Here is a 12499-nt window from a genome sequence, read left to right as displayed (position 1 = left end):
TAAGGAAGCGGATGTGCCACCGAATGACAGTCTTCAACAGGCCGATCAATAATAAAAGTTGTTAACATTCGCTCGGTTACAGAAGAGCAGTTCCATAGTCGACTGACATATTGTGTCAGGTCGATCAGAATATAAGGAGCGTTATAAGCCGAGCGGGTGAAAAGCTTCACAGACAATTTTGTCTAGTCAGTCGAACTTGGATCCTCTTTCAACTAGACTTAAGGGGGAGACATGTGATGCGGTAATAAGGAGGGGCCCATCCTATGGGGCATAGCTACTACGGTGGAGGTCAAAGTCAAGGCGGTCAGCGCTCAGATGTCATTGATCGGTTGGGCGATCAGGTCAATGTGCAGATATTATCGTTTGGTCGAGCGATCATGCCCCTACCGGGAGGAGAAGGTCCCGGTCCGATCCCGCCTTTGACACGGGGAGGTGTCAAATGACTGACGCTCAATAGAGTATTGGACGCCGGACGGGGGAGGAGACTATATGCAGAAGCTGGGCCGAGCAGCTACCTCGCTCAGCCAGGCAGCGGGACTCGACATTGGCACAACAGAACTTCGACCGAGCGGACGCGACACATGCAACGAAATCCCAACCGAGCGGGTGACACACAGGAACAGCGAAGTCCCGGCCGAGCGGCTATCCCGCTCGGCCTAGCAACTACCTCGATGTGATATCCCTCGACATCCTTTTGGGAGTTAGTGCCACTGACGCTGTGCATGACCAACCAGAAGATCGTACGACGGAAGCTTACACTGTTACATTAGAGATATGCTCGTGCTGTTAAGGTATTGTGTTAGAGACACTTTACTGACAAGTCTTTTCAAGGGAAAACTTTAGGAAGCGTGCTCACCTTAGGGAGCATGCACGCGCGCTCACCTTGGGAAGCGTGTACGTGCGCTATAGGAACTCTATATAAAAGGAGATTCAAACATTGGCGGAGGTATGCGATATACACTATTTGTGCTACACTGTTCACTTTTGTTGTTGCTCCACCTTCTACATCATCGCTGATGACTGACTTGAGCATCGGAGGGTCAACGCCGAGGACCCCTTTCCTGGCTCGACATTGACGTCATCTACGTTACAAGAGGAGTTTTTAAATTTTTTTTAATGATTTAGATTATTTAATGATTTTTTATTAATGATTATGATTTAATGTTTATCATTGTCTAAATTCTATAAATAAGAAATTTTCTCTATCCTTATGCTTCAATTTCATAAACTCAGTAGCTTTTTCTAATCATGATGAAAAGAGGAGGTTCATCATTTTATCATAAGTTTCAATACTTTATATACCAATGATAATATTTCTACCATTCAGAATACTCTTTTAAAATCATAAAGAATATGTAAAATAATATTCTTGAATCACGATAAACTATAAATTGAATCATAATTAGTGGTCCGAATTATAAATCATAATCATCTTAAATAATTAAAGTTATACCTATTAAAAATTATTAAACTGGTGTTTTAAACTGTCAATTTCGAACAGAAATCAAAACCAGATCGAATGCTCTTTTAATAAAAAATTCAAAATGGCATGTACCTTTCACGCTTTAGGAAAAACAGAGAGCCTTCTTAATTTTCACCCCTTCTTTAATATCTTTTTCATTCACAAAACTCTAGCAATAGAATTCTCAATTTCTATGAGTCAATGCGTGCTCTAGCTAAGTCACACACCGTTCGATCTAGATCCTACGCTCAAGATGTCTCGCAGCGTGCACAAGCACGCCCGAGGATTCTGACCATACGTAAGCGCAGGAGAGGATTCCGGTCAGACCAAATAAAATGGAGCCGGTTGGTCCGTCGATCTGCACCGTCCAATCTATTTCCACCACATCCAACCCCGATCGGACGGTATCAAGGCATCTTCCATTGCCATCCATGGACGAACACGAACAGCCCAACAACTGCCGGAGTACAATAAAATAAAGCGGCAAAATTCCCCCAAATCGGACGAGATTAAGTGCGGAGAGGGAGAGAGCTTACGATCGAAGGGGGCACGGGTGTGGAAGCAAGGATTCGTGTGAGTTTTCTGATTTCCCCTTTCCGCCTCTTGTTGATTGCACATCTTTGGTTGGTCGGCGGTGTATTCTTGTGGGATTCATCAGGATTTGGTCTTATTTCTCGATTTGTTGTTTGACTTTGTTCTATAGATTCGTATGTTGGATTACTATGAGACTGCACATCTAATTTGGTAGGATTTTAGCTCTGACGCTAATATGCCACGCTTTAGTTATTCCTCATTCATTGTCTTCCATTTAATGTTCATTGTGTGCGGTAATCCGGCGGTAAAGGTTATGAGTGCAATGGCGCGTAAACGGACTTCATGTTGGTAGGATATTACAGCTATTGGTTGAAGATAAGCTCATTTTGAAATTCTTGTGAAGTTCCTTCTTCAACCTGATAAAATTTGCTATAGGTTGCAGAGATGAGGGACTATGGGTTCCAATGCTTGCCTTTTCTGTAGCTCAGTTTATTATCAAGATAATATGTAGTTCACTTATGAGCTTCTCCTTTTATTCTGTGTGGAATATATAGGTTGGAGAATTTATTGCTGTATATGCCTGAGCTTGTATTTGCTTTTCTCTTGAAACTATAGCAACTTTAGTTCATTTGCTTGGCTAATTTACACTTTTGAGTGCAGAATACACACATTTATAGGTTGGCTATATCAGTCTTAAATGTTTTGTAAAGAAGAATGGCGCATGATAGGTTTCCTCCTTTGGATATTTTGTTTGCTTATAGGTGAACACAATCTCAGAAAATAGCTAAATAAAACTGAAGGATTGAAGTTAAGCATCTACCAGGTCGTGAAGGAACTGCAGGCTTTCACATTCTTCTATACTCTCCCATTATTGAATCTTTATGGATTTCGACATAGGGAATAAGCTGTGAGCATCGAACTGATAGACACCGTTTGCTGATGGATCGAGTAAATAACTTAAATGGACTTGAATATGTAATTGGTATATCAGGTACTAATGATGCTTCAACCTCTATCCCTGTGCAAGCTGATCACAGTAACCCATGTGGAACACTTAGTGAAGATAACCCTTCTACAAGCAGTCCAGCCTCTCAATTGGTTGTGTCATCAACAAATGCGTCTAATTTGACAAATTCATCTTTGACAAGAACAGAGAACCATGGTCGTCGCAACAGAAGTCCTTTGAACTCTGGTTTGTGGATTACAGTTGAGCTTGTTGCTAGTGTAAGCCAAATTCTAGCAGCTGTCATTGTGCTATCATTGTCAAGACATGAGCATCCACGAACTCCATTATCTGCGTGGATCATAGGGTATACAACAGGCTGTGTTGCTACACTGCCACATCTTTATTGGCGCTACCTTTATCGCAGTCGTCAGAGACCTGAGCAAGATCCAGCACATTCCAATCAGGAAACTACAAGGAATAACCATAATGACTCTAGCTCCTATGCTGATGGAGCTGGCACTCACAACCCACAACAAGAAAATAGTCTCAATCCAGCATTGGAGCTGGGGCAAGCTAATGTAAATCCTAGCCCAAGGTACTTAAAAGTAACTGGTTTAGTAAACTAAATACAATTTTCTTATTCCATTATTTGGGTCTAGTTTCATGGTTTGCTTAGTTATTCTATCTGAAATTTTTTATTGATTCATTTTCAGTGCCGGATCGTGTTGCCAGTTTTCAGTAAATTTTCATGGATTAAGTTCTTTTCCTAATGTTATATTCTATTCTTGCACTTTTTAATTTTTGTTATATCATGATAATCTGATTGCTTTAAGTTCTTTTTGGATTGGATAGTGTTACATGAGATTCCAATCTACATTTTAAATCATTATAGGGTTTATATAATCAGTCGATATATAGCATTATGCTTCTGATACAAATAAACTAAAAATTCTATTACGGGAGAGAAATTTGGTAGAATTCTAACAAATGATAAAATGGACATAAATTAAAATATTATTGATATGTTCAAATGGAATCTAATTGATTGTATAGTTTGATAAGTTGGATCAAATATAATTGAAAATGTGGGGTTTACTTTGGTAGTAGAGAGGCAAAGAAACTTCTACTTAACATAGTTAAAAATGCTTTAAATGATCAGTGTGCTACCAGCAATATTGTCTTAGAGTTTAATTAGGGATGTATACACGCAGTTACTGCAGGTAGTTGGACTTATGTCTTGTTATCTTAGTGCTGGTTGTGTCATGTGCTCAATTGCTTTATTTCGTAGTATCTAGGTTTACAAGTTTTAGAGTTATGAATAATTACAAGGAGGCATATACTAATGAAAGTCTTAATTGATTTGACAATTTCAAATGAATGTTTTGCCTTGTATTTTATTATTCTTATTTTGTTTAATTTCCTTTCTCAGATTTTCCATTTAGAATAACAAATTATAATCGATGATTTTAAGTCATGATCAATAGTACGTAGATCCTTATTCAAAGGGGTCAAGTCAACACTGTGCTGTTAGCATGGCCAACACATCACTAAATAGTCTCGTCCAGGCCTGCAATTGAGATCCCAGCCTGAAACGAGATTTTAAACTTGCTACATAGTGCTCAGAATTGGAGCACATCTCATCTATCTTTATTTCACTGGTGGCATGTAGGTATTGGTCAATTACATGATCTTCTACCATTTAACAAATTCTTCTTTTACAAAGATAGAATCATGAGAATGGTTGTATCAATAAAATGCTAAAATAGTGGCTTATTAAAGCAATTCTATGCAGCTAACCTCAATACTGTGAATCCACCCCTTCTATGATTCTACCTATAATTTGACGTGATAAACAATCACAATTTCACCAAAATCCAGATTTAATTTCATATATATGAACTCCTAGCTATCCAAGGAGTGTTTTACTTTTAAACCTCTCACTACTCTTCTCCTTAATCTAACATAGTGTCAACTCTCATATTAGTTGATCTAAACAAGTGTGATCTTCCTCGAGGGTGAGCCATCAATTCACACCCATAATTCATACAATGTTTGGTTCATGGAGGGAATAATAATACCTAGGGAAGGGAATAATAATCCCTACGCTTAATTCTTCCATTTCATGTTTGGCTGGGCATAACAAGCCCAAGCGCAACATATGAATTGCTGAGATAATATTATTATCACAAACAAGGTTTGAGCATAGGGCCTCTTGCTCTACTATGTTAAAGTTGAGTGGCTAACTACTTATTCTAAAAGCTCAAGATAATAGGATAGTGACCACACAGTGACTTATATTTGTATATCTATATTCTTAATGCTTCCATTTCATGTTTGGCTGGGCACAACAAAGCCCAAACACAACATATGAATTGTTGAGATAATATGATTATCACAATCAAGGTTTAAACTTAGTGAAGTATTGATTATGACAGCATTGCTTCTTGTATGTTTGGCGTTGGTTAATAGATCTTACCAAAGAAAGATTTGTAGAAGTGAACTTTGTATTAAGCTTATACTCGTTGAAAATTTATTACTGACTTGGATGCTTAATTCAATGATTTTTATGTATGACACAATCTTATGTCCATGCTATTTATTGTTTAGTATAATTTGGTTACAATAAACAATTTCACATATTTTTGTTTCCAGGATAAATGCAATAGTTGACAATTTCAAGATGGCATTGGATTGCTTTTTTGCTGTGTGGTTTGTTGTTGGCAATGTGTGGTTGTTTGGGGGGCGCTCCTCTGCCCATGATGCCCCAAACTTGTATAGGTATATATGTGCAAGATACTATTTTCTTCTTGATCATGTAGAATTTAGAGATTCACATTTTTGTCTTCTTGTTCTCAGATTATGTATGGTCTTCCTTGCATTCAGCTGTATAGGATATGCTTTGCCTTTCATTCTTTGTGCAATGATTTGTTGTTGCTTGCCTTGCATTATATCTATTATGGGGATAAGAGAGGACACAACTCATGGTAGAGGTGCTACCTTGGAATCAATCAATGCACTTCCAAGTTACAAGTTCAAAACTAAAAGAAGGAAAAATAGAGGGCATGTAGAAAGTAACTTGGATGGCCATTCCGGAGATGGGATATTGGCTGCTGGTACTGATAAGGAACGAACTATTTCTGCTGAAGATGCTGTAAGAATTCTCTTTTTCTTTGTTTTTAAGTTTTCATCCATTTTGCATATGCTACAATGTCACTATTAATTATTAGAAGGCCATTACAATTTCCAAAGTTATTTAACCTGTTAGCAAGGTACTGTATAATAAATACGAACATTCGAGCGCAGTTCTCATTTTGGCAAGTTTGTCATTATTGCTACATGACCATCACCTTAACACTGGAGATCATTAGAATAGCCTCTGTACATAGGTTGGTAAATAGCCTTCAATATCCATACTCATTGTGACCGGACTCTAATGTTACTCTAAACTGTGCAATCCTTGATGATGTCATGAATTGATGTTGCGGAATGCTCATGTGACCTTGCCAACATTGCAAAAACCCTCATATTATCTCAACCTGTCTTCACTGTAGTGCTGCCCTTGAGGATGTCTATGTGTTAGTTGGTGGCAGAATGGTAAACCTCACCCATGTCGACACAGAATGTCATTGAAGATAGGTCACTAGTAAGTTGGTTTGGGTGTAGTGAAGCAGCTTCTAAGTAATTGTTGCTTTATGTTAAACACAAATTCATTGCCTATTGCGTTATACATTTCTACCAAAGGATCCATGCCTGATGAGTATCTAAAAGGAGAAAATAAGTTCCATGTTTTGTTTTCTTGCTTAAGATCCCTACAAAGTAAATATTCTTTATCATCAAATCATATCATGGAATTATTGGAAGGGTGCAGACAACACTTATTTGCCATGGATTCAATCTGCATGTGGAACAGAATATCCCTGTTGTACCCAACTAGGGGCCAACTTGAACAAACCTTCACCGAGTCAACATAACATTAAGTGTCAAGCTAATCCTTACTGCTGGAGAAAGGAAATGCAGCAATGTCAACAAGAAGCCTCATGAGGAACATCATAGTTATTTGTGACCCTTTTGTTCTGGATATAAGCATACAAAATCTTCTGATTCTACTCAATATATCAGTATAGCAGACCATTTTTTAATTGTTACTTCACAGTTGTTTTTCAGTTAAACTACATCTGAATTATCTGTCCAAATTCCTATTTCAGTCATCATCATGTTTTTCACTTTAGTGCTAGAGAAACATAGTTGTGAACAAATTAGAATTTGTGGTGCATCTACTAACAGGAGAGAAGCATGGTTGTAATAATCGTCTTTGGTGGTGCCATGATACAAATGATTGCAAAGGCTATCTAAGAATGAGCTTCGAAATGCTTAGGGTGGCAATTTGCCATCATTGGCCGCAAAAAGGTGAAATCGTCATCTCGGCAGCCCCGCCAGGGTGACCTCCCACTGGGGGCGGCTTGGCCCAGCAACTACACTGCATGCAAAGAGAGGTTGAGGAAACCAACAGGGCATTCCTCACCCATTGAGAATCGACCCGAGGTCTATTAGCAGCAATTTGCCATAATGACTCAATAATAACTTGAGGTCTAGGATAAAATGTTGCTTGTATTTTTTGATGCGTCTTTCTCAGCTAAATACCCTCCATGACTGTATATCTCACGGTTTTGACGAACTTATAGAATCTAGATACATTTTCTCAGCTGAATCCTAAACTCTGCTATGCTTGCTGTAGGCTTGTTGCATTTGCCTAACAAAGTACGTTGACAATGATGAATTGCGTGAACTTCCCTGCACTCATTTTTTCCACAAAGAGTGCATAGATAAGTGGCTCAAGCTAAATGCACTCTGTCCCCTTTGCAAAACTGAGGTGGGGATCACCAACGCACAACTTTCAGACACAGAGGCAGGAATCCATCATTTGGTAGAAGGATTTGCTGAGGTATAAATTCAGCTCTAGAGGTACAATACATGCCTTCTCTTGTGTTTTCGTGCAAGATAATACTATATCGAACTTGATAAGAAAGCCTCCAATATTCTTGTCACTTAGAGCTTTGGCCACTAGTTTCCCAGTGTTTTGTATATCGCACATGTATATAAAGATGCCAGCAAATGTTATTTAGAGGACATTGGACAAATTGTTGTCTTAGGTGTTTCTTCTTTTAATGCATAATGGATGTATGTCTCAAGAGTTAGATAGATCTTATACACCTTTGCAGATTTCTGCATTCTAAAGTGCCGAACATACAATTGTACACATGCAAACTGAGAGGCTTCTTATCGATTTAACTCTTCCGTTTCTTAAATCATTCCGGTCGTAAATACTCTTACTATGGTGGTTCTGAAATTAGGGGAAAATGTGAGTTTCAGAGAATCTGAGGTGAATCTACAGTGATGGAAATGAGGCTGAAGAACTTGTATAGAACAAACATGAAGGAAGCATAATCAACCATTTTGATACCGTGTTAACACGAGGTATTGTGGTTGAAGTTCTCTACACTGATTCCTCAAGATTTACTCGATTTATAGACGATCGAGTTGGGCTAAAATTGTAGAGAAAATAGGACAAAAACCAAATTAAGGTTGTTATCTAGACTCTGTAAGTTGTAGATCATGATCAGTTCCATTAAATCAGATCTTCTAACAAGGGGAACTTCCATGGCGAGGCTGACTTGGACCCCACCACCATCATTGTCCTTGTCGACATCGGAGAGGCAAGCAAATAATAGCAATGGTGGTGACCCGTGTCACACTGCTCATAAAAAGAGGATGTATCCTAATTAGTTGGGATGATTTGAATCTGAAGAATAGCGTGTTACATTTCAATATATTTTTGGCAAAAATCAATAAGGCGTCTCAAATTTTACAAATCATCATAGACATCTTTTTTTCAATGATTTTATTTTTAAAATACTCCTTGACTTAACATTATTATAGCAACTATCAATAACTATACAATATTTAAAAGCTATTAAATAACTATTATAACATGTAGAAACTACTCAATAGAAGTTACAATATATTTATGTGAGTTTAGGATTTTAAATTAACAATGGGTAAAAATTATCCAATAGTTATAAAATATACAAACTATTCCGTAACTATGAGTTTAAGATGAGTTTGGAATTTAGGATTTACATCGTGTAAAAGCTACCTAGTAGTTATTATAATATATTTAGGATAAATTTAGAATTTAGGATTTAGGATTTAGGATTTAGGTCTCTAAATATTATTATATCAACATACTATTTACCAACTTGATAAAAATTATTTAAATTTCATAAAAATCATTTTAAATAAATTAAAATCACTTTAAAATAATTGTAGAAGCTATTATTTAGTTGTTACAATTCTAAACCCTTAAACTCATTATAAGCACATTGCAATAGCTACTAAATAGCTTATATATGTTATAGTTACTACTGGATATATTTTATATGATGTAAATTCTAAACACGTTTTAATAACTGCTGAGAAATTTTTATACGTTATAATAACTACCGATAGTTGTTAGAGCAATATTGGTTTAAGGTTTTTTCAAGAGAAAATCACTGACGTAGTGTCTATTTGATATTTTTTTTAAGTTTTGAAAAAAGGGGCTCATTTGATAATTTTTTTAATTTGGGACGCCTTTTGATATTTGCCAATTGGTTTTTTTTATAAAAGTAAACCTGCCTAATTATGAGAGGGTCAAATTTGTGAGAGGAATTCTATCAAATCAGTCCATTTGGGTGTCACTCAGCTGCCTTGTTGATAAGTTGATGGATTAGATTGGGTGTCACTCAGTTGCCTCATTGACAATTCGATAATTTAACTTTATAGAGTGCTCATGTAGCATGTAGCCTGTAGCGGCATGAATTATGCCTTTACAATTTTTAACACACTTTTTCGTGTCAAAACACCTATCTAGATAGATTAACTTATCATTTTTGAATAATCATCACTAATGTCTTTGCAATTAGTAATATTGTGATATACAGTATGTCACCTTTTTGGATGTCCATATATCTTTTTGGATAAATTTATTCTTTTGATAAGAAATTTAAGATTAGACCTTTTTCTCTTTAAGATGATATTATCTCATTCTTTTAAGACATTATTATTTAATTATATAAAATTTCAAAGTAATCAACTTTTAAAGCAGGAGAAGAGTTCAACAAGAGGAGAGACTCGATTTTTAGTGTATTTGTCTTTTTAGTAACAAAGATGAAGGGATTATTATTCGTAAGGGTGTAGGGAATCAATTTTGTTTTGAAGGTGTTTTTTTACATAGAAAAATAATATATTCAAGAAAAAAATCTTAATTAAATATTAAAAATAGACTTATAAAATGATGAAACCTACTGAAAATGAGCATTTCATTCCTTAATTAGTAGGAATTGCTTGTTCCTTATATCGGCTGACGCGAGCACAGGTTCTACCGCTCCTCTCCCGCTTGAAACTCGATTTTTTAATGGCTAAAAACTCTATTTCCTGTTCTAAAACAAATTGTGATGCAGCCGAGACAGAAGAGAGAGAGGGGCAGGACAGGATTGATGTTTGCTTTGTTTGTCACTCTGCTTCTCATTGGATAGGAAAGATGTCACAAGCTCTCTACCCAACTCCAATTATTGGGAGGCCGCCGCAACGAAGGCCCTTAGATTGCGATCGGACGACCCACCTTCCGCTACGGCCTCCCGCGCCTTATGCTTCCACATCTCCGCGCTCCTCCTCATCCCCGCCGCTCCGCCGCCTCCCATCGCGATCTCCACGCACCTCCTCAGCTCCTCCGCCGTGACCACGCCCTCCGCGTCTGACTCAGCCCTGACGCCGGCGCCCCAGATCTCCATCAATCGCGCGTTTGTTCCCTGGTCCGTCCACTGCGGCACCCCAACCGTGGGCACGCCGCACACGAGGCTCTCCAGCGTCGAGTTCCACCCGCAGTGCGTCACGAAGCACCCCACCGCCGGATGCGACAGCACTCTCCCCTGCGCACACCACTCCACCACCATCCCCTCCGCCCCTGCTTCCCTCAGGGCCGCCTCCAACTCCCCCTGCGCCTGCTCGTGATCCTTCCTCACCACCCATAGGCTCGCCCGTTCGCTCTCCCGCAACCACCGCACGAACTCCTCCGTCTGCCGCTTCTTGAAGGCCGCCAAGCTCCCGAACGACACGTACACCACCGACCGCTCCGGCTTCGCGTCCAGCCACTCCATGTACTTCTTTTCATCCGGCCTGAACAGATCGCCTAGCGCATCGAACTCTGGCTCATCCTTTGCGGCCTCCAGAAGCGACGGCGGTACCATCGGCCCGACCGGTATCAGCTTCACCTTCCCTGCCGATACCGCCAGCGTCTCTGTTTCCAGCTCGCCGAACGTGTTCACCAGCACTGTCGCCGCCGAATCAGCTTCTTCCCTGTCAAGCACCTGGAACAATTGCTCGAACAGTTTGAGCACCACCGAATAGGGGTCCTCGTCGCTGGTGACGCCGAGGAACGAAGGCAAGTCCCGGATCTTTAGAGGGGGAAGGCTCGGTAAGTTGACCTCGAAGAGCGGGTCATGGCTATGCGCTTTGATGAGGTCCTCATAGCCGTGGAAGTAGTGGTAGTAGATGGCGAAGGCGGCGGCGGACTGGATCCAGTAGGCGGCGGAGCGGACGCCGTGGCCGCGCGCGACGTCGTCGGCCCACCCAAAAAACATGTTGTATATGATGCAGGTGACGGGGCGGCCGAGCTCGTCTAGGTGGCGGAGGAGGGCGGCGAGCGAGGCAGAACTGGCAGACCGGAAACGGTCGCAGGCCTCGGAGGGGCAGTGGATGTTGGAGTCGAAACCGTCATCGTAGCCGTCGGAGAAGGGGAGGTAGGAGATGAGTCCGTCTTCGACTATCTCGTCAGCGGCGGATGCCGGGAACATGAGGTGGTGGCCGTAGATAGAGGTGGAGAAGGTGACTCTGGCGGAGGTGGTTCGCGCGAGGCGACGGCTGAGGTGGAGGGCCGGATTCACGTGCCCCTGCGCGGGGTAGGTCAACACAAGAAAGTGCTGCGCCATTTATAAGAAGCTCGACTTCCTCAGCGCTTCACGATACAGAGAGAGGCCGAGCTTCCGTATATATAGATAGAGTAAGAGAGAGATGGAGCAGGAGAGGCGATCGGCGATGGGGTGGTGTGCGTGTGCGCGGTCGTCACTTGCCATAGACGACATCGCCGGGAGACTTAACGATGACGTCTGGCGTGACGACCGAAGCACTATCCTAACAAGTAACAACCAACCCTAAAGAAGACTATATATAATTAGCGACAATTTATCAAATCACGCACTTAAATATCTTAATTAATCAAAAGGCGTATATTACTTTAGTTTTTACAAAGGGCGTATTTTTTCGAGTGCACTTCCCTTTTTATCCTTCTGACAAATTAAACTTTTTTTTTTGTCATTTTCCTTTTTTCTCTCTTCTCTTTCCTATTACCTCTTTCATCAACGAAATGTAAGATTTAGTTATTTTTTTGATAACATTTTAATACATTTAGAGAAGCTAAAATAAACAATGGATAGCATAGTTAAACTCCTTGCAATATCAGG

The 12499-nt window shown here is 39.9% G+C and overlaps 2 protein-coding genes across 5 annotated transcripts; one reads left to right on the top strand and one right to left on the bottom strand.

The window, feature by feature from the left end:
• Window positions 1-1887: 1887 nt before the first annotated feature.
• LOC122006659 (E3 ubiquitin-protein ligase At1g63170-like) lies at window positions 1888-8131 on the top strand. 4 transcript variants are annotated; one of them, XM_042562234.1, is made up of 5 exons: window positions 1888-2035; window positions 2657-3537; window positions 5595-5720; window positions 5799-6093; window positions 7678-8131. In XM_042562234.1, exons 2-5 carry the CDS (start codon window positions 2936-2938, stop codon window positions 7888-7890), a joined length of 1236 nt encoding a protein of 411 aa, XP_042418168.1. In that variant the 5' UTR covers window positions 1888-2035; window positions 2657-2935; the 3' UTR covers window positions 7891-8131. The 4 variants fall into 4 exon arrangements, with proteins under 4 accessions (XP_042418168.1, XP_042418169.1, XP_042418167.1 ...); XM_042562235.1 differs by having other exon boundaries at window positions 1893-2035; window positions 2758-3537; window positions 5910-6093; XM_042562233.1 differs by having other exon boundaries at window positions 1893-2035; window positions 2758-3537.
• Window positions 8132-10273: 2142 nt separating this feature from the next.
• Window positions 10274-12186, bottom strand: LOC122006658 (UDP-glycosyltransferase 75C1-like). Its single transcript, XM_042562232.1, has one exon. The coding sequence runs from the start codon at window positions 11966-11968 to the stop codon at window positions 10550-10552; it is 1419 nt and encodes a 472-aa protein (XP_042418166.1). The 5' UTR covers window positions 11969-12186; the 3' UTR covers window positions 10274-10549.
• Between the last annotated feature and the right edge of the window lie 313 nt (window positions 12187-12499).

The sequence above is a fragment of the Zingiber officinale genome, chromosome 7B (genome assembly GCF_018446385.1).
Source record: "Zingiber officinale cultivar Zhangliang chromosome 7B, Zo_v1.1, whole genome shotgun sequence".
Lineage (NCBI taxonomy): Eukaryota > Viridiplantae > Streptophyta > Magnoliopsida > Zingiberales > Zingiberaceae > Zingiber > Zingiber officinale.
The sequence above is the reverse complement of the archived record's forward strand: the minus strand, read 5'-3'. Positions and strand labels throughout refer to the sequence as shown.

What these genes read in the sequence shown, in the direction of transcription:
- LOC122006659 (XM_042562234.1), top strand. Translation starts at nt 2,936, where the DNA reads ATGGATCGAGTAAATAACTTAAATGGACTTGAATATGTAATTGGTATA. An exon ending in AATGTAAATCCTAGCCCAAG is followed by an intron (nt 3,538 to 5,594) that starts GTACTTAAAAGT and finishes TTTTGTTTCCAG; the next exon opens with GATAAATGCAATAGTTGACA. An exon ending in CTATTTCTGCTGAAGATGCT is followed by an intron (nt 6,094 to 7,677) that starts GTAAGAATTCTC and finishes TGCTTGCTGTAG; the next exon opens with GCTTGTTGCATTTGCCTAAC.
- LOC122006658 (XM_042562232.1), bottom strand. Translation starts at nt 11,968, where the DNA reads ATGGCGCAGCACTTTCTTGTGTTGACCTACCCCGCGCAGGGGCACGTG.